This window comes from Leucopleurus acutus (assembly GCF_964270905.1).
Source record: "Leucopleurus acutus genome assembly, chromosome: 14".
Classification (NCBI taxonomy): Eukaryota; Metazoa; Chordata; class Mammalia; order Artiodactyla; family Delphinidae; genus Leucopleurus; species Leucopleurus acutus.
The window spans coordinates 55,964,053-55,987,660 of NC_139156.1; the positions used below are offsets into that span (position 1 = coordinate 55,964,053).

Sequence of the window (23,608 nt, forward strand, 5' to 3'; positions counted from 1 at the left end):
ACCCAGGCTCTGCAGTTTTGTTTTCTCAGTTTGGTCTCTGACCAGAAGCATCGGTGACATCGTAGAGTTGGTTAGATATGCAGAGCATCAAGGCCCATCTCAGACCCATGGAACAGAGTCTGAATGTTAACAGATCCCAGGCGATTCGTGTGCGCGTGGAATTTGAATTCTGGTCTCTAAAGCAGGCTTAGCAGACGAGGCTCCATGGCCTATCTATTTGAATAAAATTTTACTGGAATACAGTCCCGTGCATTCATTTACATGTCATTTACAGCAGAGTGGGTAGTTGTGATAGAACCTAAAATATTTACTTCCTGCTCATTTGTAGAAAAAGTTTTCAGTGCTTCTCAACCGTGATGGCTCATTAGAATCATCGAAGAGCTTTAGAATTCCCTCTGCCTGGCTGTACCTCAGACCCATTAAGTCAGAATTGGGGAGGAGGGAGTGAGACCAAGGTATCAATAATTCTGAAAGCTTCCCAGGTGATTTAAAGGTGCAGCCAAGGTTCAGAACTCGCACCCTGAAGGTACAAAGAGAAAATGTCCATGCATTTTAAAAAATCTGTTTTTTACGATGGAGGTGGCCATTTTTAAATTTTAAAGCAAAGAAACAATGATGGACGTCTGATATATTTGACCATATCACAAACTTTGGAATTCAGGGAAAAAAACAAAACAGAACGCCTTAAGCAAAATCTAAGACTTAGGAAAGAAAAAAAAAACTTTGAGCAAAATTAAAAGAAGAATGATGAACCGTGGGATAAAATATATAACATATAATATTCTCATTATGAAAGAGCTCAAATATAATAAAAGAATAAGATGAACCCACAGGTAATCTGGCAGAGACTATTATAAAGCACTTTAGAGAAGAAAATAAAATGACTAATAATTATGTGAAAACACAGTTGACTTCATTTGTTAACCTAGAAAAGCAGAATAAAACAGTGATGGGCTCTATTTGGGGTTGAGGCCTATCAAAGTGGGACTCCTCCTTTCCCTCCCTCCCTCCCTCTTTGCTCCCTCCCTTCCTTCCCCTTCCTTCTTCCTGTCTTCTTAATCAGAATACTCAGTCTGATGGGGGTGTAGGCAAAGGGCATTTCCCTACTGACGGAAATGCGAATTGGTAGGAGAGTTTGGCAAGATGATCGCAAGTGCTGGAAGTGCTTACTTGAGTGCTGATGTTTGGAATCGGAACTGACTGACCAAAGGCTGTGCCGGGGCAGTGGTTACGAGCTTGGGTTTTGTGGCGTTACATAAATTTGGGTTGAAATTTGTGCTGTGCTGCTTACAAACTGTGTGCTGGACACATTCTCTAGTCTGTGTATCCTTAGCTATTTTCTTCGGTTGTATGGATTAAATAAGATAGAGCTAAAGACTTAGGCATGTAGAAATAATTAAAAAGAGCAGATGATCAATCATAATAGATTTACATCATTGTCAACATCATCATTTTACCAATAGTTTAAAGTAATAATAATACCACTTTTCTAACCAATACAAAGTACAGAAAGAGAGAGAAAAGTCCATTTTCATTACTTGACTATATAATAGAGAGTATTGATATGTAGAGAAGTTTACTCTTTTTTGATCGTTTAAAGGAACTTGCTCATGAAACTCTCTAGACTTTTGGAGAGCATGATTAATATGTTATTTTCTTCTTCACAACTCTGTTATAGCCATTTTCTATTTCCTAAAAAATAATTTTATTTCAGAGATTTAAAATTATATAGAATAAATAATAAGAATATAGTGTTATAAAGCAAAGGAGATGAATAATTTGTCACTTTGGCACTGCCCATCCCGCTGCTTCCTTTTCTTGGCCTCTTTATGGAGTCTGAGGTTGCTGTCTGTCCTCTTTCAGGACCTCTCTGAGTATAGCAGCGTGACCATCGGTCAAGGCTCTTTCCTGGTTAGGCTTCTTCATATTTCCTAAGAGTGTCAGCCCTGGCCTCTGTCAGGTGAACTTTCAGAGTCCTGGCTTTTCCCTTTAGAAAACAATGTGTAGCCTCAGAGTTCCCAATGCAGAGCCTCTAACCTTTAGCTCTCTGCCATCTAATTCTCAGAAGTCTGATTCCTTCAGTTCAATTCAAGCAAGTAGTTACTGAGTATCCACCTTATGCAAGGCACTATTTTAGGTACATGGGATACAGCCGTGAACACAATAGACATCAATCCCTCCCCTCCTAGAGCTGGTGCTGTGGATAAGGAGACAGAAAGTAAACTACATAAATAAGTAAGATGCTCGTGCTTTATTCTGGGGAGACAAATAAAGCAGTCAAGCAGAATAAAGAGTTTTTTGGGGGGGTGGGGTGGGGCTGAGGGGGGAGTTGCACTTTTAGACAGAGTAGCCAGGGAAGATCTCCCTGAGAAAGTTATGTTGATTAAACACGTGAAGGAGGTGAGCGAGGGCATCATGTGGCCATTTGGGAAGGAGCATTCCAGGTAGAGAGAAGAGCATGTGCAAAGGCCCTGAGGCAGGAGCACCCGTACACAGTCAAGGATCACTGAGGAAGACGGCCAGATCACAGGCAAAGTAGTATGAGTGAGGGCAAGAGGCCAGCAGGTCCAGAAAGAATGAGGGCTGGCCTTGCTTTAGGTTCTTGAAGGACTTTGACTTCTACTTTGTGTGGAATGTGGGCATTGGAGGATTTTGAGCAGAGGAACGGCATGATCCATTTTACCTGGTAACAGGCTCACTCTGGCTACTGTGCTGAGAATAGACCACAAGTGGTCCAGGGGAGAAAGCAGTTCGGGAGATGCTGTGAGCTGTGGCCTGAAGGATAGACACTTCAGACCAAGCATTTCTCCAAAGTGTCTGGCTTGATCTGAGGAGAACACGTAGACTGAATTTTTTTAGCCCTATGTAGAACTTTTTTTCTCATTTGCATTAGTGAAACCCAGTGCCGTGACAGTGACCAGCACGAGGCAGTCAAGTAAACAAAGCCCACCATTGTTCAGCCCGTGAGAATGTCGCTCCTGCATCACCCCAGGCCCCTTTGGCAGGCAGACATGTCTCTTGAGTCCCCCTCCTGGGATAACCTCTTCTCCTAAGAACCAGCTTATTTTCCTCCTTTGTTCATCTTAGAGTGCCTCCCTGCTTGCTTTCCTTGGGAAAGAGCTCAGACCTAGATCTACAGTTTACCTCTAGCGAGAGGATAGGACCTTGTGACTGCTGCATTCTTTTTTTTTTTCTACCTTTATTTTCATACACCTCAATTAAAAGAAAAGTTTTTATTCTATCTTATTTTTGTGAGTCGCTTTAAAGTATGACAAACAACAAACCAATAATGCAGGATGCAAAAGGCATTTCTTCACGATAAAAAGAAAGAAATCCCATTCAAAGCGTGGGCCATTTGTATTCAATTTTTGTTTCCATAAATGAAAGCGCTCTCTCTCTCTCTCTCTCTCTCTCTCTCTCTCTCTCTCTCTCTCTCTCTCTGTCTCTCTCTCTCTCTCTCTCTCTCTCTCTCTCTCTCACACACACACACACACACACACACACACACACACACACACACAAATTTTCAGGATGAAACTATTAGCAGCTAATATGTTACTAAAGCATCCTTATATCCCTGACTGGTTTCAGTACTCACTGCCAGTCTTTTTCTACCTCGAGCTTCTAAATGTGTTATTTTACCTCCCAGCAACATGTGACAGTGATGCTGCAGTCAGATCGGCCATCCAGGTGGGGCTGGAGGCTTCGGACCAACAGGAGAGTTTATTAACAATTCACTTTCCAGCCTGCACCACCCCCCATTCTGATTAGTAAGACTTAACGAACTTCTTTGCAAATGTTTTGTTCAAACAATATATTTTCTGAGAACTTGGATATTTGAAAGTATTTTTGTTGCCCTTATACTGTTGAACAACTACTTGACAGGGCATAAAAATCTTGGGTCAGACTCTCCTTGTTTTAAAATTCTGCGTGTTGCACAGTCATTGCTTAACACTTACTCTTATGTAATGAGATCTTAATTGCCTTAATGGTAACCCTCTCCTCACCCTGACACTTTTTGATTTTTATATCTTCATTTATTTTAATACTTGAAATTTGAAGGGAAAGACAATAAGATACTTCTTGGTGTCAGTCTCTCAGAGCTAATCGTTCATTTTGCCTTTTCATCTCGAGTCGTTTTTTTCATATCCAGAAGGTTCGATCCTGTGGTGTCCTGGCTGCTACTTATGATCTATGTGTTGTTTGCACTTCCCTTTGGAACACATTTTATTCATAGGTTGGATCTCTGTGATCTCCACTCCATTTCTGTTATCTTAAGTTCCATCTTTTGTCTTCCCGTTTCTCTGCCTTGTGAGATGACCTCTCCATTCTGTCCTCTGTACCCCGTTGTTAGCAGTGTGAAGTCAACCTTTCATCAGCTCAGTTAGGACTGGGTTTTTGGCTCCTGAGACTTTTATTTCATCCACATCCCTTCTCATCTCTGCACTTTCTTGTTGAATAAAAGTAATATGAATATCATTCAGAACAGAAGGCAGATGTTTTCTGAAAAAGTCTTCTGTCCGTGAAGGTAAATCCTTTTAGATGAGAAATTTTCCTCTTGAGCCATATCCTTTTGTCCCTCTTGAGCAGTGGGGTTTTTCCGTCTGTGGGCTTTAAGTTAGTTTTTCCTTGTCACCTTATGCTTGAACAAGGAGTAATCTAACTGAGCCCAATATGGAGCTGTTTAGGGGAGAACTTCCGGTCTGTCTCCTTTCCTTGATTCACCCTGGGGTCTCGAGAGAATCACCACCACTTCTTCCCACCACTCTGCACGCCTCCCCGCTTTACTGACTCACATACTGGGCCGAATAAACTCTCAGCCATGGGCATCGAGCTGCCCGTCCACAACTTAGCCCACTCTGTGCTCAGCTCCACGCATGGCACATGCGGAAGCTTAATAAAATGCTTTGAATCCCCTTGGGAGTGGGTGTGCTATTGAAAGTGTCTCAAAGCTGTAATAAAGTATTTTGTAAACAGTTTTCTTGCACAACTGCCAAGATTCAAAGCCCATGAGTCATTCAGATTGTTTTTGACTCACAAATTTGATCTCAACAGAAATACATTTTACCCATGGCTATTAAAACACAGCAATCATCTGTATTTTCTTGAATCCTCAACTGTGTCTTCCTTCCCCATTTCCTTCTCTCTCCTGCTACATAGAAACACTGGCTCTTCTTCTCCATTCCAGAGAGGTTGCTGATTTAGAATGGAGAAGCCTGTATCTTGACACTCAGTAGAAGTAGAATTATATAAGTTGTGAATCCTGAAGTATATGGGGTGTGATATCTTAATGATTTGATTTTTTTTTTGATTGGAAGAAAAATATAGAACCTTGTGGGAAACAGATAACACAGTGAGCTATACTCTTCATTTTATCAGAATGGCAGATAAAGATTAAAAAAAAAAAAAAAAGAAAATCCACCAAAGAGGTGAGGTTATCTGACTTGTTCCTAATCTGCTCTTAGCACAAGGGTTACCCTGAGCTATTCCCAGTATTTTTCAGAGACAGAATCCTGTCAGACAACCATGTAACTTAGAAATAGTGCTTTAAATCAGAGATGGGGGGCTTCCCTGGTGGCGCAGCGGTTGAGAGTCCGCCTGCCGATGCAGGGGACGCGGGTTCGTGTCCCGGTCCGGGAAGACCCCACATGCCGCGGAGCGGCTGGGCCCGTGAGCCATGGCCGCTGAGCCTGCGCGTCCGGAGCCTGTGCTCCGCAACGGGAGAGGCCACAACAGTGAGAGGCCCGCGCACCGCAAAAAAAAAAAAAAAAAAAAAAAAAAAAATCAGAGATGGATGCATGAGAAAGCTCAGTAAACTGGGCTCTGCCCACCAGAATATCGTCTGCAGTGGCTCCATGCAGGGCCCCTTTAATGAAACAGTCAGGTTACCAGCTGAGATTAAACCAGTCAAGGACCAGGAGGAAGAGCTACATCCGCGGTACGGGATGCTTCATTCTTCTGCAGGGATTTCATATCCCATTAACCTTGGCAGCTGTAAATCCAATGGCAGTGTGTGCACATTAAAACCACACATTGAAAGTAATGCATCTCTATCTCATTTCTCTTTCCAGGGTTGAGATTTTTAAGAGCTCTCAGGCTGATCCAGTTTTCAGAAATTTTGCAGTTTCTGAATATCCTGAAAACAAGGTAAGATGTTCTTTCTCATATTTTTTTTGTCGTTCTGGTCCCCAGTGCCACGTTGTAAATATCAGGTGTTGTGTACTTTCATCACAATAAAGTTAGAGTTCTCTTATGCACAGAGAGAGTGATCTAACACAGAAACCCAGAGGAGGCCTAGAGGTAGGGTCTTCTGCAGGGCGGGGACTCTATGGTAGAGAGAAAGAAACAGCTGTGTGTGGGGGGAAGTAGAGCCAGTTTTGGGGGACCTTGTGGGGTTGCTTGGACACCGGCCGCAGCACCATGGAGAGAGGTGCACAGTGGGTGAGGGATAGGTCTGCTCATTGATTGGGAAGTCCTTGCTCCCGGGTTTTAAATCACCCCTTTATTACATCACTAACAAAGAAATTGAACCTGGCCATAAAAGCAATGGAAGCAATGCTCTTTGAGAGGCAATCACAAACCTCATACGGCAAACAGAAAATCATTTCATTTCAAAGTACATTCTAGATGTTCACGTTATAGCCCGTGTAGCCCCTGGGGCTTGCTCTGTGAATTGCCTTCTGGGGACTATCTAAAAACCGCCCGCCGAATGCACCATGACTACTTCTGTTAACTGTATTATGATCTGGAAAACACTGCTGGACCAGGAGAAAAAAAAACCCCAGAGACCCCTTTCCTGAGGACCTGCAGGTTCTCAGAGCTGGCCGGAAACCAGGGCTGCCTTGATGAATAAACTAATAAAAGAGGTTGGATGTCCTTTAATGGAGAATAAGTACAGGTCATAAATTTCTCTCATAGGAAATTACACTTTGAGAAGCTCACTGCTAATGTTCCATTTCCTCTTTGGTTGGCCTTAACGTGTTTGATAAATGATGGAAAACAGGACATCTCTATGTTTGTGATTTGTAATTAATAAACCTGCATTTTGGGGGAGCTTGGATTCAGCATTGTTTTCCCAGTAACTGAGGCTGGGACTCAGCTTCCTGAGTATGTCACATCCAACAAATGTGACAGGCTTTCCTCTTTGGGTCTTAGTGTGTTTTGTTTATTTTCGTTTGTTTTCATTTCACATTGGTTTCCCCTCGCTAACTATTCATCTACGTGAATGGGGGAATAAATTCACTTCCTATTAGTCAAGTTAAAAAGAAAATAAGCGTCGAATGCCATGGAAATCTTCTACAGTGTGTCCCAACGCCCTTTACTTTCATTATCCTGGGGTCAGAATTGGTTGGCGCTCCATTTAATAGTGTATACTATTATTAACATAGACTGAATATTGTTATTCTTCGTATTTCTTCTGAGTGACAGTAACCTTCCTTTCTACCTTTCTGTGACTTTTCTATGCGAGGGACTCATATTCCTCCCTCAAGTTTTGCCTGTATCATATTTGCTCCACTACACTGTATTTTTACGGGTAGACTTGGTGGGGACCCAGTGGCAATCCCAGGAGCTGTATTTAAGAGATACTTGTGGGGACGGTGTTACGTGGAGTCATCCACACTGTCTAACCTGGTATAGTGCCTCTTTCTCCCTGTCTCGAGTTTACTTGTTTAGGGGGCTTTCAATCCTCTGACGCCAGCATTTTAAGAAGGTGCCATTACTCTGGGGAATAACATGGAGAGAACTGTGTTCTCACCTGCCTCGTACTCCATGTGGATCTTTCCTGGACTTGGGAGAATGATAAGCCATCTGAGTAAACTATCTTTTTTTTTTTTTTTGCGGTACGCCGGCCTCTCACTGTTGTGGCCTCTCCCGTTGTGGAGCCCAGGCTCCGGACGCGCAGGCTCAGCGGCCATGGCTCACGGGCCCAGCCGCTCCGCGGCATGTGGGATCCTCCCGGACCGGGGCACGAACCCGCGTCCCCCGCATCGGCAGGCGGACTCTCAACCACTGCGCCACCAGGGAAGCCCTGAGTAAACTATCTTTTTCTAGGCTTTTGCCAAGAGACCCGCCAACTTCCCATTCCTTGGAAAAGACTCCTTTCCTCTGGATGCAGGAAATAGCGCTAGCATCCCTGGGGAAACATTCCACCTGATGACTCCACAGTTATGGGGGTTCATTCTCCCAGTGCAGAGGGGGAAAATCTGAAGCAGCGAGTGAGGGAAAGAGGTGACTCTACGTTGGGAGAGTCACGGGGTGGCAGGCTACTGGGATGTCTGCCATCCTAAGCCCCCAACAGCATTTCCCCCAAGCACCCCACTTCCCACAGAATTAAGCTCCTTGTCTTGTGGGAGGGTGGTTTCCATGACAGCCACACACTTGGATTGTCCCAGTTCCTGTCACAACCAGGGACAGCATCAGGGTGAATTCAAGCCTGAATTGAGCCCCCATTTGTGCAGCAGCGACACGGGTGCCAGGATTGAGTCCTACTTTCAGAGAGCTCCCTGGGGGAGGACTGACCCCCAGTGTAGTTGGTGCTGAGGGTACAGGTACACCCAGGGCTTGGGAGGCATGGAGGAGAGTGATTAAGTGGGGCTCGGCATAAGTGCGAGGCAGTCAGGGATCTTTTCAGGGCAAAGGGGGTGTCTTCGGTGAGCCTTGTAGAAAGCCAGGTGTCATTCTGGTGGTGCTGGAGATTAGGCGTGTGAGAGGGAAGGGTGAGTGGGGTGACTTCCAATCGAGGAAGCTGCAGGAAAGCACGTAGAACATGGCTCTTGGGGGAACGTTGAGTAATTCTGTGCTCTTGGAGACTGGGGTTTCCATGGTAGGAAAAGAGAAAGATGAGATTAGGAGGGCAGGGAGAGACCCGATCACCGGGCACAGATGGAACCTTCATCTGATTATGGGAACTCGGGAGGTCTAGAATAGCTCTCTGAGCCCGTTTCCTCTCCAGCTGCCTGGCTGGTCACGGCCCCTTCCTTCTGGGAGCCCCAGGCACAGATCCCGCAGGCTCTGCCGCAGAGAAGCAGAAGCCTTGGTCCTTGTAGGGCTTCGTACCTTGAGGGATTTTCTGGTAACGCCTCTGTACTTTGCTGCTTTCACAGGGACCTTCCAGGAGGGTGGGTGGAGCCCCATCATCATCTTTCCGGGGGTTTTGTATGACTTTCTCTAGCGGCCAGTCCCCAGCAACCTGGGGTATTGGGTAGCGGTGGAGACATTGAAATGTGATTTGAAATAATGATATGAAATTGTGGTTTCATGTTCCGTTCTTCGGCTGCCTCTCCTGGCCCAAAGTGGGAAGAAACAGGCAGAGAAATATATGGGGGGGGGGGGGTGTGGAGAGAAAGAGAAAGAGGGGTGGGGAAAGAGGGAGACAGAAAGGATGAAGAGGAGATCAGGAAAAAGATGACAGAGTGAACAGGATGACAGAGAAAACAGAGAGTCACAGTAACGGGGCAGCATCAGGGTCATTCCCCAAACTGCCAGCCAGCAGGAGGGCCTCAAAGGCTCCATGTCCTATAAATGGCATAGTGAAGGGGCCACTGGGAGACCTCGTGCCACTGTCTGAGCTTTTGGGAGTTCCTCAGCTGCCCAGCAAACTGGCAAGCAGCCTCGTACAGTCAGAGCAAAGGAAGCAGCTCTGTCTAAAGGCTGTCATTCCATACCTCATTTAATGCTGATGATGGAGATTTAGATACTTATGATGGGGGCATGGGCACCTAGTGCTTTTTTTAAAAAAAAAAAAGGTAGTTGCCTTAACTGTTTCCTCTGATTATTAAAGTGTAGTGTAAACATTTCAACAATATAGGAAAGGATAAAGCACAGTTTCCTCAGCACCATCGATGGTTGAGATAACCTCACTAATGTTCTACCATGTCACTTCCATTTCCCACATAGCATGCCACTCTATGTATGTACCATCATTTACCTAAACAACACATTTTTTTTTTTGACATTTTGGAAACTGAAATCACTGCACTACATATATTACCTCAGAAACGGCTCCAAGGTTAAAGTTCTTGAAAAGAGTAATCGGTATAGAGACTGCAGGCAGAGGCCACATCGTGAAGGTTCTCAGATGTCATGGATTTGACTCAGAGAGCAAGGAAGAGTCGTTGAGGGGTTTGGGCAGGAGAGGAATGTGGTCAGATTTACATTTTAGAAAGATCCACTGTTCCACCAGTTGTATAGAGAGTGGGTCTAAAACGTCTAAGCCCTAGACCGTGAGACTAGTCACGAGGCAGTTGTCCAGGCAGGTGGTACTAGGGGCTGGCCTTCGGAGAAGAGGGAGAGGGATGGAGAGAGATTTAAGGGTTAGAATTGACAGGACTTGATTTCGCTTCGCTCTGTGTCTTATATAGTTCAGGCCACTCATTCCCGTGGGGTACAGTGCAGTTGACTTTGAGGGGATTGTACGTCTGTCCAGCAAACGTAACAATAAAACAAAATAAGGGCATTGGCTCCTGTCTCTATTCTCAGCCAGAAACAAAGAGGAAAATACTCGTCAAGTAGAACAGAGATAAATTCGTATTGCTTTTTGGAAAGAGGTGATGCTTTCAGTCTCAACCCATACATGTCTTGTTAAATACACTGAGAGCAGAGATGGCCCTCAGTGGTTCTGGGTTTTCAGCTATAATCTTGGAAAAAGACAGACATTCATTCTTGCAGTATCTACAGAGACAGACTCTCTCTCCCAATATCTACGGAGTCCTAAAAAAGGTCTCTGATCTATAAGAACAGAGAAGTCTCTGTGCCTGCCCATGGACGATGATTCACTGTATCCACTGATACAAATTACTCTAATGGCTAGTGAGAACTCATGGGGCAGGACCCAGAAATGATCATGGAAAACACAAAAATGAAGTTAGGTTCTCATGCTAACGTCACAATCTATCCCTTATCCTGAGGGGGGCTAGAACCTGAATAGTTCCAGTCATTCTAACCATTGGGAACTTGCCCTTTGGTCCAGACCCCTGGGCTTGGCCCTGAAGTCTATGACTATCTCCAGTGGCCTCTTGCCATGCAGAGCCCACAACCCTGTCCTGCAACCCCTTCCCTCTTTCCAAGGAGCCCTCTTCAGCTTGGTGAGGTTCAAATTTCAGAATATGGAGAAAGTCCACCAAGAGTTAATCTTGTGTCTCCTGCACAGAGCTTGTAGATGATTGCCTGGTCATAGAGTTTCATTTGAAAAGCAAATTCCTAATACTGGGCATCTCTAATGATGCAGATGCCATAAAAAATAATCAGATTTCAGTGCTAAATAGGGACTCTTTCAGCAACAATGAGTAAATGTTCTCTACACAACAGAGAGCTCCCTTAAGTACTATTAATATCACTGTGACAATCAGAGATTAATAATCACCATATAAGGTCATTTTTCCAAAGCACCATGAGGCTCGGAGACTCCAATAGTTGTGATCTCTCAAGGGGGCCCCACATGGTTATTGGTGGGACACTGCTTTGATCAGACTTCAAGGATCCAGGGCTGTGTAAGTGGATCACCTTGGCGCTTAATTATCCTCTGAGAAAATGAACAGCATTTCCCTGAGATCTCTCCCTTTGCCACTGGCTACCTGTCCCTCATCAGTCTCTCTCTCTCCAAGGTTAATGCACCTCAGAGGGCCTAAAAGGCAGAGACAGGGAGGTTTTGCTTTATTTTGGCTTCCTCTTGAGAAACTAGTTGGGGACTGGATGTGGTGATAGCCTCTATCCTCCCTGGGGCAGTAGCCTCTGGCCCTCTTCATATCCTCAACACACAGCTTCACTTTCACAACGAGGAAGACTTTCTGGCCGATCCCAGGCTGTGACTGTTCTCCACTGTAGTGGCCAAGAGGGCAGACTCTGGAGCCAGACTGCCTGGGTTCAAGTCCCAACTCTGCTGCTTACTGCGTTGAACTTGGGTCAGTGTCTTAACCTTGGGACCGCCTCATAGAGTCATTATGAAGATTTGATGAGTTAATATACCTGAAGCACTTTAAATGGTGGTGCACATGGTAAGCCCTGTGAAAGAACTGTGTTAGCCATTCTTATCACTGTGATCTTAAACTCTTAGAATTTAAACCATTGGTTTCCCTTGAGAAAGAGGTGGGAGTGGCCGGAGATCAATCCATCCAGGATGATGAGCTGAACCTCGCTGTGGGCAGTGTTAGGCCCCTCTGGGGAGATTGAAAGAGATAGAGCTCTTTTCGGCACGTCGCAGGTGGGAACACAAGAGTCAAATAGAAATCTGAAACGATGCCTTAAGACAGCCAATGAATAGCTGGAGGTGAAGGAGACGTAGGTCGCTTTGTATTGCCCGTGGGTAGAACCACTTTAAGGAAGAGGTAGGGACTGAACCAGGCTTTGAAGAAAGGGAAGTACTTGGATAGATGGGGAGGGCTTGCGAGCTGAGTAATAACACAAACAAAGACTTGGTGAGTAAGTCTGGCTGTGATGGAAATTGCCAGGTTTGTGTAGAAAGAATCATGGTGGGAGGACCTGAAACTTCAGAGGGTGTTGAAGGTGGGAATTTGGACCTAATATTTTACTCAACAGGAGCCTTTGGACAGGGCAGCGACCTGCTGACAACAGTGGTTGAGGAGCTGTACACCCAGTAGGAGTGAACGGGGTGAAGGCAGATGGGACGAGTACAGAGGGGAGACCAGCTCACTCAGTGCAGATTCTTAGAGGCCCTGCTGTGCACCAGGGACTCACTGCTCCCAGGGTCCCTGCCGACAGGGCCCCTACTGTAAGGGAGTTAAGTGTCTCGTGAGTGGCAATCGATCTTCCTCAAGGAACGCTGGTGGATGCTGAAGTTTTTAGGTATAAGGTTGTTGGGGAATAGGATATTCATATGGTCTCAGAGTCCCACTCCCCAGATGGCATATTAATTACAAAGGGAAATGGGCACCTCTCAGTGGCGGCATCTGGCGTTTCCACCTTCACCAGGTGACTGGACCTGGTGCAATTGAGTTGGAATTTCCTGATGTGATGCCATCCCAGGCGGGTATTCTCAAAAGACGTATTGAAACAGGATCTGTTCAGGCGGGAACAGTCAGACAAGTCCAGAATATGGGACATTCTGGATGACAGCTGGCCTGGGTGCACAGAAAATTAAATTGGCACTAAAAACAGATTTAAAAGGGTGTGTGTATTGGTTGGGGGTGGGTGTGTTACTTACACATTAAAGGAGAATAAAGCAGAGAATGGCAAACTGAGTAGCCATTACTACTTAGGCCAGTCAGCCCGCTGCCTGTCTTTGTGAATAAAGTTTTCCTGGAACACTGCCACACCTATTCCTTTACAGGTTTCCCAAGGTGCTTTTCTGCTCCAGCAGCAGAATTGAGTAGTTGCAACAGAGACTTTCTGACCTAGCGAAGCCTGAATATTTACTATCTGTCCTTTTATTAGAAAAGCTTCCTGACCCCTAGATTAAAGCCACATCATAATCAACTGCAGCACATGAACCTTGATGGCTTCCTGAATCAGGGTGAAAACATGAAAGCATCAGTAAAGCTAATTTCGGAGCAACTGGAGATTTCTAGATTGAGAGTACCTATTAGATGATGTTACTGAATCCATGTCAGTTTCCTTAGGCAGGCCAATTGTATTATGATTGTCTTGCACAGTGTCCTCCGTAGGTGTTCAGTGCTGAAGTATGCAGGGGGTTGTGTCATGATGTCTACAATGTGCTTGTAAATGGTTCAGCCAGGAAAAGGAAAAAAAAAAGAAGAGAAAATGTATAGAGCTAAAGCCAATGTAGCAAAATGTTAACTGGTTAATCTAGGGGAAGGGCATCCAAGTGTTCATTATATTGTTCTTTCACTATTTCTGTAGATTTAAAGATTTTCAAAATAAAAATTAAGAAAACATTTTAAGCCATCAGAGGGCTTAATTGAGGGACAACTTTCAGGAGCTCAGAAGTCATCTTCCTGTAGGCTCTGGCCTGAGCTCCTTATGCCACCTTTCAGATCCTTCCCTTATGGTGGCTCTGGGGGGTTGGGCGTGGGAGTGGGCACTAGAGAGGCTCTGTTCCTCTGGAAGGCAGCCCCAGGTGAGTCTTCTTCTGTAACTTGGGGATTTTGCTTGTGTCTTTTGCACAGTAATTCCATCAAGCTGGTGAATCTGCTCTCCATATTTATCAGCACGTGGCTAACAGCAGCCGGGTTCATCCATTTGGTGAGTATCCTTGAAGACGCTTCAGTGCTGGCGTTTCTGGAACAAGGCCCTCTCTGAGTCATTTTATTACCTGGGAGACAAAACTTCAGCCCAGCTGTAGAATGCAAAAAAAACACGAGAAGCAACTGCACAGTTGTCTAAATTTCCAATCCTTTTACCCCAAACTAGTTCCAGATGGTGAGTCACGGTCACACCCTTCACCTGCGTTTTTCAGCTCACCTGTATTGCTATGGGGGCCCTTTCATTGCTTTTTTTTTTTCCTGTCTGCAATAACCCCAGCCAACCACAAGATGGCAGTGCTTCCTCAGCAATCACCAGAAAAGGTTGGCGACCAGGTTGCACGTCTGGCTCCCATCTCTTAGTAAACAACAAATTCAGATTCCTCAATTTCCCTCCACTTGCCCCTTACAAAAAGCCCTCTTCGATTCTTTGGCCTGATTGCTTGTCAAGTTATTTCGTGTCTCAAAAATGTTAATTCTTTTAAATTAACGACTCCAAAGCCTTATATTATTGTCAAGCTGTTCTCACCTTCCCAGGGCAGATTTCTGCCTGCTTTCTAGGGAACATAGCTATTGTGGGAAGTGTGTTTCAAACAAACACAAACCTTTAATGCTGGAAGGAGCCTCATCTAACTTGGAAGCTTTGGGTAAAGGTGCCTTTCCCTTGCTGAGCCCCCGTCCTCATAAGGGGTAGAAGGAAGCATTGTTACCCCTCCCTCCCGTTGGGATTTTTGTAATTCTCATCGGAAGGAAGACTGCCGGGCAATCACTCGGTCACTAGATCTGGTGGTTTCCCACCCACTCCTTTATGCTGATGGTATCCTGGCTGAAATCACCCGTAGATAATCACTCTAATTCTGCCAAGTGCCAAAAATCACAGATACGGAGGGTTCATTGGCTGCTTTCAATAAGCAGTGGCCTCACCTTACTATTGTGTGAAGTACCTTCTGCTTCACCAGGAAACCTCCATGAAAAGGGCACATTGAGGACAAGCATTGATGTGTGAAAGAGGCCAGAGTTGGAGGCCCGGGGGTGAGGGGGCCTGGGGCTGCCCATCCGCAGGGACCACCCTGGCAGGTCACAGGCGTTGGCCATCCAGTGGATGGTAGGGCTGGACCTCTCTCCTCTAAAGTGTCTCTCCTGCCTGCCTCACAGCTTTGTCGGCAGATCATAGATGATGGGAGGATAGCAAGTGTTTGTGAGCCTAAAACAGAGCTGGGCCAACTGCAACCCTGGGGCAGAAGCTCTCCACACCTGTTGCCTCTGCCCGATTTCCTGCTGCCCCTGCAGAGTTGAGTTGTCCCTACAGAGAGCAGGGAACCCGGTAGTCCACAAAGCCAAAAATATTGACCATCTGGCCCTTTACAGACTAAGCTTGCTGGCCCTAGGTCTACGGGGTGTGCAGATGGAGCTAGTTCTCATGAGCTCGCTTCTTGTGCTTCCAAGGGAGTTTTCTGCAGTTCGCAGGGCAGAGCCATCACTGGTCTTCTGCAAAGCAAGGAAAGCCTAGTCAGACTGCAAGGGATGTTCTTTGGGGTTCGCTCGTATGATCTGAAGGAGCAAGGTCCCTCGGGCAGCTACTTGGTCAAAACAATGAAAGGAGGAGGTCCCTTGTGGGAAGGTCCAGAATTTCTTTGGGACTGAGCAGGAACTCAAGAGAAGGGCCTCTTTGGCCCTTTAGTGCATTGCCTCTAGCCTCACGTGGCCAGAGGCAACGCCCTAAAATTCAGCTGGCCTCAGATCTTTCTAACAGTGAGAAGAAAATGGACTCTGGATATGTTCCTCAGTTCCTTCCCCTCTCTGCCCCGATCAGCTGGGCAGGCGCGTTGGTGTGGCTTTCACTCCACCTTCTCCACTACCTGCTCAGAGGTTGTAAGCGTTACTTACAGAGCTCAGTTCAGGCCAGCAAACTCCCCGGGCCGGGGGTGCGGTGCATCCAGAAACAACCTAGATGCCGGAGCTTCTGTGTTTTTGGTTTATCACGCCTGTAATGTTCTTCCTTCCTCTAGGTGGAGAATTCAGGGGACCCGTGGGAAAATTTCCAAAACAACCAGGCTCTTACCTACTGGGAATGTGTCTATTTGCTCATGGTGACCATGTCCACTGTTGGTTACGGGGACGTTTATGCAAAAACCACGCTCGGGCGTCTCTTCATGGTCTTCTTCATCCTCGGGGGACTGGTAAAAACGCTTTCTTACAATGTTGATTTTTGTGGTCATTAGTATTTTTCTATTACCCATTTTCTGAAAGCTGTGTATTTGAGACTGTGTTTCTGCACTGGAGGCAAGCGACTGCCTTAGTGTTACAATCCGGTTAAAGTCAATCCAAACGCCATGGTGACTTTTCTGCATATTTCTTTGGTATATTGGATTTGTTACCCTGAGACCCAGGCATGGTGTCCTTGTGAGGGACAGCCATTTAGCCCGGAGCAAACCTAATTGTCTTAAGAAAGTGATGCTCGCTGATCAAGTGAGAGTGTCTGTGCCTTTGTAATGTAATTCAGCCTCTGATATTCTGCAAGGGCACTGCTGTCACCTGACGGGGGTAGATACTGTTGATACTCTGTAGACAGTTTGCGGTTTCAAGAGCTCCCTGCCCCCTTCCCCCTCCCTCCACTTCCAACAAACACTGTGGCTGGGGCCTTGCTCTAAAGAGGAGTGTCCCCACCCCGGAGGAAGGAGAGCCCGCTGGTCTCCTCTGGATGGACGTCATTACGTGAGCAGAGTATGGTTTTGTAAACAGCCAACCAACTCCCTTACACGGTATTTTCCCTCCCCCTCTTTAAGTCAGAAAGTTGCACTATTTACTCTTCTGCTCTGTGCAGATCGTCACGGTGGTTTATGATGTGTTGTGCTTTTCAAGAGGGGTTTCTGGCAACTCATCGGTGGTGGCTGCATTTTGTCTTTCAAAGTAGCTCATTTGACGTTTAGATTTTTGCTGTGTGTGAGGTAAGTGATTAAAACCCTAAACTCACACACAGCTTTCACACATGTACACCGCACGTGCATTTATTTAATGCATCCGCGTCTCTGTTGTGTATGCATGTGGCATATACATTTGAAAAATGTATATAAATGTACGTGTGGTGTGTACATTAGCACAGTGTTCTCACAGCACCCGTGAGGTCCCTGCAGATGAGACCCCATTATCCAGCCACAAGCACAATGTTTGTTGGACAAAACATGGCAGATTTGTGTTTCTCCTTGCTGTCCTTTCCTATGTGATTTCTTAAATTTACGTTTTGTGCTTTTTAGTGATTTTTTTTTTTAGTGGAAAAGTTTATATATTTTTAAATCCTCTTTTGGTGTTTATTGTCTTTAATCGTTCATAAAGGCATAGATTCTCATGTGAACTATAATTAGAAAGAAAGGGCTTCTCTTGAAATAATGTGTGTGTGTGTGTGTGTGATTTTTCCAGCATGCGTGCATTCTCATTTCTATTCAGGAAGAAGAACTAGATATCAGTTTATTTATTCCTGTCTCCTTTACATTTTTCTTGACTGTGATTTTTTTTTTTTTAGTTGTCTAGGTTGGCTAATGTTTGTTTTGTCCTGTGTATTTTCAGGAGCTTGCCCTTTTTGTGCTTTTATTTATTTATTTATTTACAACCTAACGTATTAATATGTACCTTTGCAGTTCTAGCCCTTTTGTGTTTTCAGATCTTAATACCCCCCACTTCTGAAAAGGTCACCCCCTTTCTTTGGCCTGTCTTTTTAGTCTCTCTTCTGTCTCCTATCTTTTCCTCAGGCCATGTTTGCCAGCTACGTCCCTGAAATCATAGAGTTAATAGGAAACCGCAAGAAATACGGGGGCTCCTATAGTGCGGTTAGTGGAAGAAAGTAAGTATGCCAAGAGGTTTTGTTGCTTCCACTGCAGTAGAATCCTCTCTGCATGCCATTTTTTTTTTTTTTTTTTTTGGCTCTTGTTTCTTTGTTTCATGCATGCAGGCAATGTTTGCCCGCTACGTGCCCGAAATTGCTGCTCTCATCCTGAATCGGAATAAATTCGGCGGGACTTTTAACAAACATGGAGGCAGAAAGTAAGTCAGTTGCATTAAAAAAGATGTGGTTGAGTGACTTTCAGAGCCCCTGTGGCGGAGACACCTGAATCCTGCCCCCTCCCCACCCCCCCGAAGGGCCACATTCTGTGTGGGGTGTGATGTCAGAATTACCCCCACGAGGTTATCACACGTGGACCAACTCCTGAGGCTTGTTCCCATTCACAACTCTCTTCCCCCCCACATCTTTCCAAGAGACACGACAGATGTATCCTGGAAGGGGTCCATGTGTAACTGGGGCCATACTTTCTGTTCTCATCCCTAACACGTAAACCCAGCTCACTCATTCTTTATATTCATTAGGTGAGTGATTACATTCCGGTCCCTCAGATGAAACTGATGCCATCCTATGGGGTTTTTGTGCAGCCATAACATGGGCTCCTACTCTCACAGGGAAGTCCTAAGGAGGGCAAGATCGAGGTCACCTTGGCACTGTGGCCACCGGGGAACCAGTTCTCTAGCTAGGAGGCACCAAGCTTGTCCTCAAAGGGAATGATTACTGAGTTGAAATTCCTTCTTGGCAGGAAATACTAGATTTATGGTACGTCAGGGCACGGCACGCTCTTCCTGATGCATCTTTTGTTTGGCTTCCCATTCGTGAATGCTTTCTTATTGGGGACTGTTTCATTTTGTGCTTGCATCATTTTGTCAATATCAGTGTCAATGTGTGGGTCCGTTGTCAACCGGAAGTTTTACTCCTAAGTAGATGGCAGGGCCTTGACTGCTCTGTCCTCCCGTCTGGAGAGGAGAAGGTTGGAGGCAGGCAGGGCGGAAGCAACCATTCTGTACTGTTTTCTTTGATTTTTCTTTCTTTCTTTTTTTAATATATTTATTTATTTATTTTTAGCTGCGTTGGGTCTTCGTTGCTGTGCGTGGGCTTTCTCTAGTTGTGGCGAGCGGGGGCTACTCTTCATCGCGGTGCGCGGGCTTCTCATTGTGGTGGCTTCCTTTGTTTTGAGAGCACGGGCTCTAGGCAGGTGGGCTTCAGTAGTTGTGGCGTGTGGGCTCAGTAGTTGTGGCTCTCAGGCTCTAGAGCGCAGGCTCAGTAGTTGGGGTGCACAGGCTTAGTTGCTCCGCGGCATGTGAGATCTTCCCGGACCAGGGCTCGAACCCGTGTCCCCTGCATTGGCAGGCGGATTCTTAACCACTGCGCCACCAGGGAAGTCCCTGTACTGTTTTCTTTTTAAAGCTTTTTCTTGGGCACTCAGCTTTGTTTGCTTTTGAGTTTTTGCTTTCATTTTAACTTCCATGCAGTAAGATATACACATCTTTAGTGTACAGCTCAAGAATTTGTACCTGTGTACAAACCCGGGAACTACATCCCAGATCAAGGTGCAGGATTTTTTTTTTAACATTTTATTTCACATTGGGGTACAGTTGATAAACAATATTGTGTTAGTTTCCAGTGTACAGCAAAGTGATTCAGTTATACATATACATGTATCTATTCTTTTTCAACTTATTTACAAAACAGAAACAGACTCACAGACTTAGAGAATGAACTTATGGTTAACAGAGGGGAAGGGTGCGGTGGGAGGAGAGATAGTTAGGGCGTTTGGGATTGACATGTACACACTGCTGTATTTAAAATGGATAACCAACAAGGACCTACCGTATAGCACAGGGAACCCTGCTCAATATTCTGTAACAACTTAATTGGGAAAAGAATTTGAAAAAGATGCAGGATATTTTAATTATCATTCTCCTTCCCAGTCACAGAAGTTCCTATCACAGAACTAGGATTTTGTTTTTGTTTTTTAAATTTCATACATTTTAAAATGAACTCTTGAATAGCCTATTTTGTTTTTTAAGAGAAAAATAAAAGCGGTAGCATCGCATTTCCATCCATCGGTCACATTGGAAGGAGCCAACAACCTCCTCTCCCATCAGTGATCTCACTGCATCTCGAGCTCAGGTATCCAGTCCTCCATTCAGAAAATGAGGAGATGGAAAAAAGGACTCATTTTCTGGAACTACCCACAGGACACCCGTTTCCTTTCAAAGGCAAGGAGGCCAGTGGGTAAGAGGAGGCCAGTGGGCGTCTTTTCTGTGGAGGCAGCAAGTCTCCCCACCTTCCCTCTGATGGGGCCCTCCTCCTCCTATTATTATAACAGCCCTGGATGAGATGAGAACCAAGCTGTTCCGATTTCTGGGCCATTGGTTGGATCCAAAAGGCCAAATAAGTCCAGAGATTTCCATTGTTCATTTTTTCTGTGCCAAGAGGAAAACAGCTTCTCGGTTCGTTTTGCCTCGAAGGTGTGGACAAGTCTCCATAAAGCAGAAGGCATTCCGAGGGCTCAGGTTGCCTTTATGGCCTCCCCACCCCACTGTCTCCGCCAGCCTTCCCCTCTCACTCACTGCCCCTGAAGAAGTCAATAAAATCAATTGCCTTGACGTCAACGTTGAAAATATTTCCTGACTCTCACTCCACGTACATTTTGTTTTTTCTCCAAAGTAGCTGCCACAGTCCAGTGTGGGTGGGCCTGCTGGCTGGTGCCTTTTGTTGACGGGTGACCCAGAGGAGGCCCTGAGACCCACGGCCGCTCACCCGCTCCGGTCCCTTCTGGTTGTCCCTTGGCCTTGGCAGCTCCACTCAAACCCCCCGCGTGCTGACGGCTTGAGATCACAGACTTCCCGCAGCTTTTGTTCTGGCTCCATCAGCATCTTTTATCACCGGTTTTAGCCGGGTTCTCTCTCTCTCTTTTTCTCTCTCTCTCTCTTTCTTCTTCTCCCTTTATGAAAATGCACACTTTGCTTTTAATGTTCACTCTGGGTCTCCGAGGTCCTCCGACCCCGCGGACAGAAAGTACGTTCTGTCATCAGCACCGGGACTGTTCACTTTACTTTACGCATTGTTTCCTGGTTCAAAAGCTAATTACTAAGTAGTTTAAAGAAGCCCTTTGGTCACTTAGATCTTTCATCAGAAAATATAAGCCTGGGAAAGGAACGGTAATAAAGGGCCATTAGCACCCTTTGTTTGATGTTGTTTTTCCAGTCAGTAGAACAAGATTGATGAAATGTTATGTTTGGCCAAAATCTGAGTTTTCATTTGGAATTCAGTGTTGAGAGAATGGGCTGTCAGAATCAATAAGTTTTCTTTCGCTTGGGATACGGGCATGCGGTAGTAATTAGCAATATAAGGTCTTTAGTTGAGCAGCCAAGCATGGATTCTGGCAGCAAACGTAATGAGAAACTACAGTTGTTCTATTTCTAATGTCAGAAAGTTTCCAGATAAAATTAAATGCATTTGCAAAAGGAAAGCAGCTAAACTTTTTTGAAAGATAGAGTTCAGACTCTTAAAATAGCGCACTTCGCCCCGTGTTTTTGTGTATGCATAAATATATGTGCTATACCCATGGACACACGTACGTGTATCTTTTCTCCCTGAGATTTCATCAGATGGAGGCCCAGAAAGTAATTAAAACATAAACATAGTTAAGGGGTTTGTTTACGAGTGCACATTTTGCTCAGAAATAACCTCTCTAACAATGCATTAACTTGTCAGAGAACTCAGGGTAACGTGTAACCCAAAGCTGAGGAGACACACGACTTGGAAATTCCAAGATTATTTAAAGTAAAGAAAAATTTAGGTAGAGAACCTCGGGGTTTTGTTCACGCTACACCCAATTTCAGGATATTGGAGAATATGAAGATTTCGTTGTCACCTCATTTTCAGTTCTGTGTGTTTGACATAATGTAAACACTTCACGTAGCATCCCCAGAGCATCCTCACCAGCGACACGACATCCGGGGCCCACAGAGGCTCACGCCAATGTTTTCTCATCAACAGTCCTCACCTGACCTCCCACAAGACACCTAGAGGCAACAGTAGATGTGGGGAGATGCCTGTGAGTCCTTCTCTCGTTTATCCATTATGAGGTAGGGGGCGCTCCTGAGATAGGGACTTGGGTGTTGATAACCAAAGGTCCAATCAGTGTCAAGGCAGGCAGTCTCTCTGAGTCGGAGGTCTAGGGGACAGTGAGTCTCTTGGGCTGAGACCTCAGATCTTACTCAGAAGAGTAGCTCTCCTGCAGCCCAGCCTGCCTCTCGAGGCCACTGCCTCCGCCTCCTTCCCTTCCTGTAAGCTCCAAGCTGCTCAGAGGTGGGGGAGTGGAGGGGTGAGGCTCCCATGGCCTTTGGGGTTCCAGCTTGCTCTTCTTCTTCCCACAGCCCCTGCTGTTTCCCCCAGAGGTTTCTTCTCTGCTTGTGACTCAGCGCACTCCTGGTTCGTGTATGAGAACTGACAAGATCATGGTCCTAGGTCACGTGGCCAAGGGCCATGGAAAATAATCGGCCAGAGAGAGGAATCCATCTGCCCTAACCCCCTTGTCAGAGGCAGCTGGGCTGGGGAGCCATCCAGACATTGTACTTCCCATGACGGGCTCCTGGGTCCCGAAACTGAGGGAGTCCCAGGCCGGGTGTTTGGGAGAGGGGAGGATGGGTGGGTTTGGATTATGCTACTGATTCCTGGTAGCCAAATGCTAGGAGGACACAGAGAGAGAGATGGACAGTTGAGAGCAAGGAGTAGAGAAAGGGGGATGGGAAGCTGAATGTAACTTACTAGGAGGAAGATCCCCCAGCGGCATGAGGCGTCTGCGCCCCTCTTCTGGTCGGGGAATAGTTGTCACAGACTAACCTGGATCTAGCTCCAGTTCAAGAAAGCTGTCTTGAAAGCTGTGTGGCAAAGACAAAAATGACCTAAGATTGTTTTAGAGCAAAACAGTGCAATGTAAAATGCCGTGGCTTCTCTTAGACCTCCTCCTTATATAGACCGAGGAGTGCCACATACTTCTGGAAATGAGAACATGAATCTATATACCCCAAGCCCTGGGACTGCCTTCTATGACAGTAATAATTACTACAAATTATATCTACGAACGCTTGCATCCTTCCCCATCCTCGTGGCAACCATGTGAGGAAGACATTTGCAGTGTCTCTCATCTCCATTTGCAGTGACTTGCCTGATATTGCACAGCTAGTGAAGGGTTGATCTGGGATTTGAACCCAGGGGCAGTCTGCTCTCCTGGGCCATGCTGCTTCTCTAAATCATCTCTTGAGACCCCTCTCTGCTCTAAACTCCATGATCCTATCATTGTATCCTTTCCTCCACCTCTACCCACAGTAGGGCCAGAACATTGCACACACAATGACCAGGAAGAGAAAGGCACCACGAGCATCACTTTGGGCCTGTCTCCCCCTTCTGCTTACCTAGTGCCTCTAAGGAGCCTGGCCTCAGCGTCAAGGACAAAAAGGTGGAGACGGGCCAAACCACTTCTTCCTGATTTTTCTCATTTGGTTAGACTGGAAGTGTATTTACCTCTTGACCATGTCTAACAATGAGGGGCTCTCCAGGATGGACAGACAGATCATTGACCAAAATGAAACTTGTGCCTTAT

General features: G+C 45.7%; 1 protein-coding gene across 22 annotated transcripts in view; it reads left to right on the forward strand.

Moving 5' to 3' along the window:
- Window positions 1-23,608, forward strand: part of KCNMA1 (potassium calcium-activated channel subfamily M alpha 1) — a gene marked incomplete at both ends in the record, with an annotated part of 741,342 nt that overhangs the window by 496,950 nt on the left and 220,784 nt on the right. For 21 of the 22 annotated variants that reach the window (XM_082854819.1, XM_082854826.1, XM_082854808.1 and 18 more), the window contains 4 exons: window positions 6,072-6,147; window positions 14,082-14,157; window positions 16,166-16,336; window positions 17,903-17,994. In XM_082854819.1, coding sequence (XP_082710945.1) covers window positions 6,072-6,147; window positions 14,082-14,157; window positions 16,166-16,336; window positions 17,903-17,994 — 415 coding nt within the window. Of the gene's footprint in view, window positions 1-6,071; window positions 6,148-14,081; window positions 14,158-16,165; window positions 16,337-17,902; window positions 17,995-18,102; window positions 18,195-23,608 lie in introns of all 22 variants that reach the window. The other variant, XM_082854817.1, reaches the window with a different exon arrangement.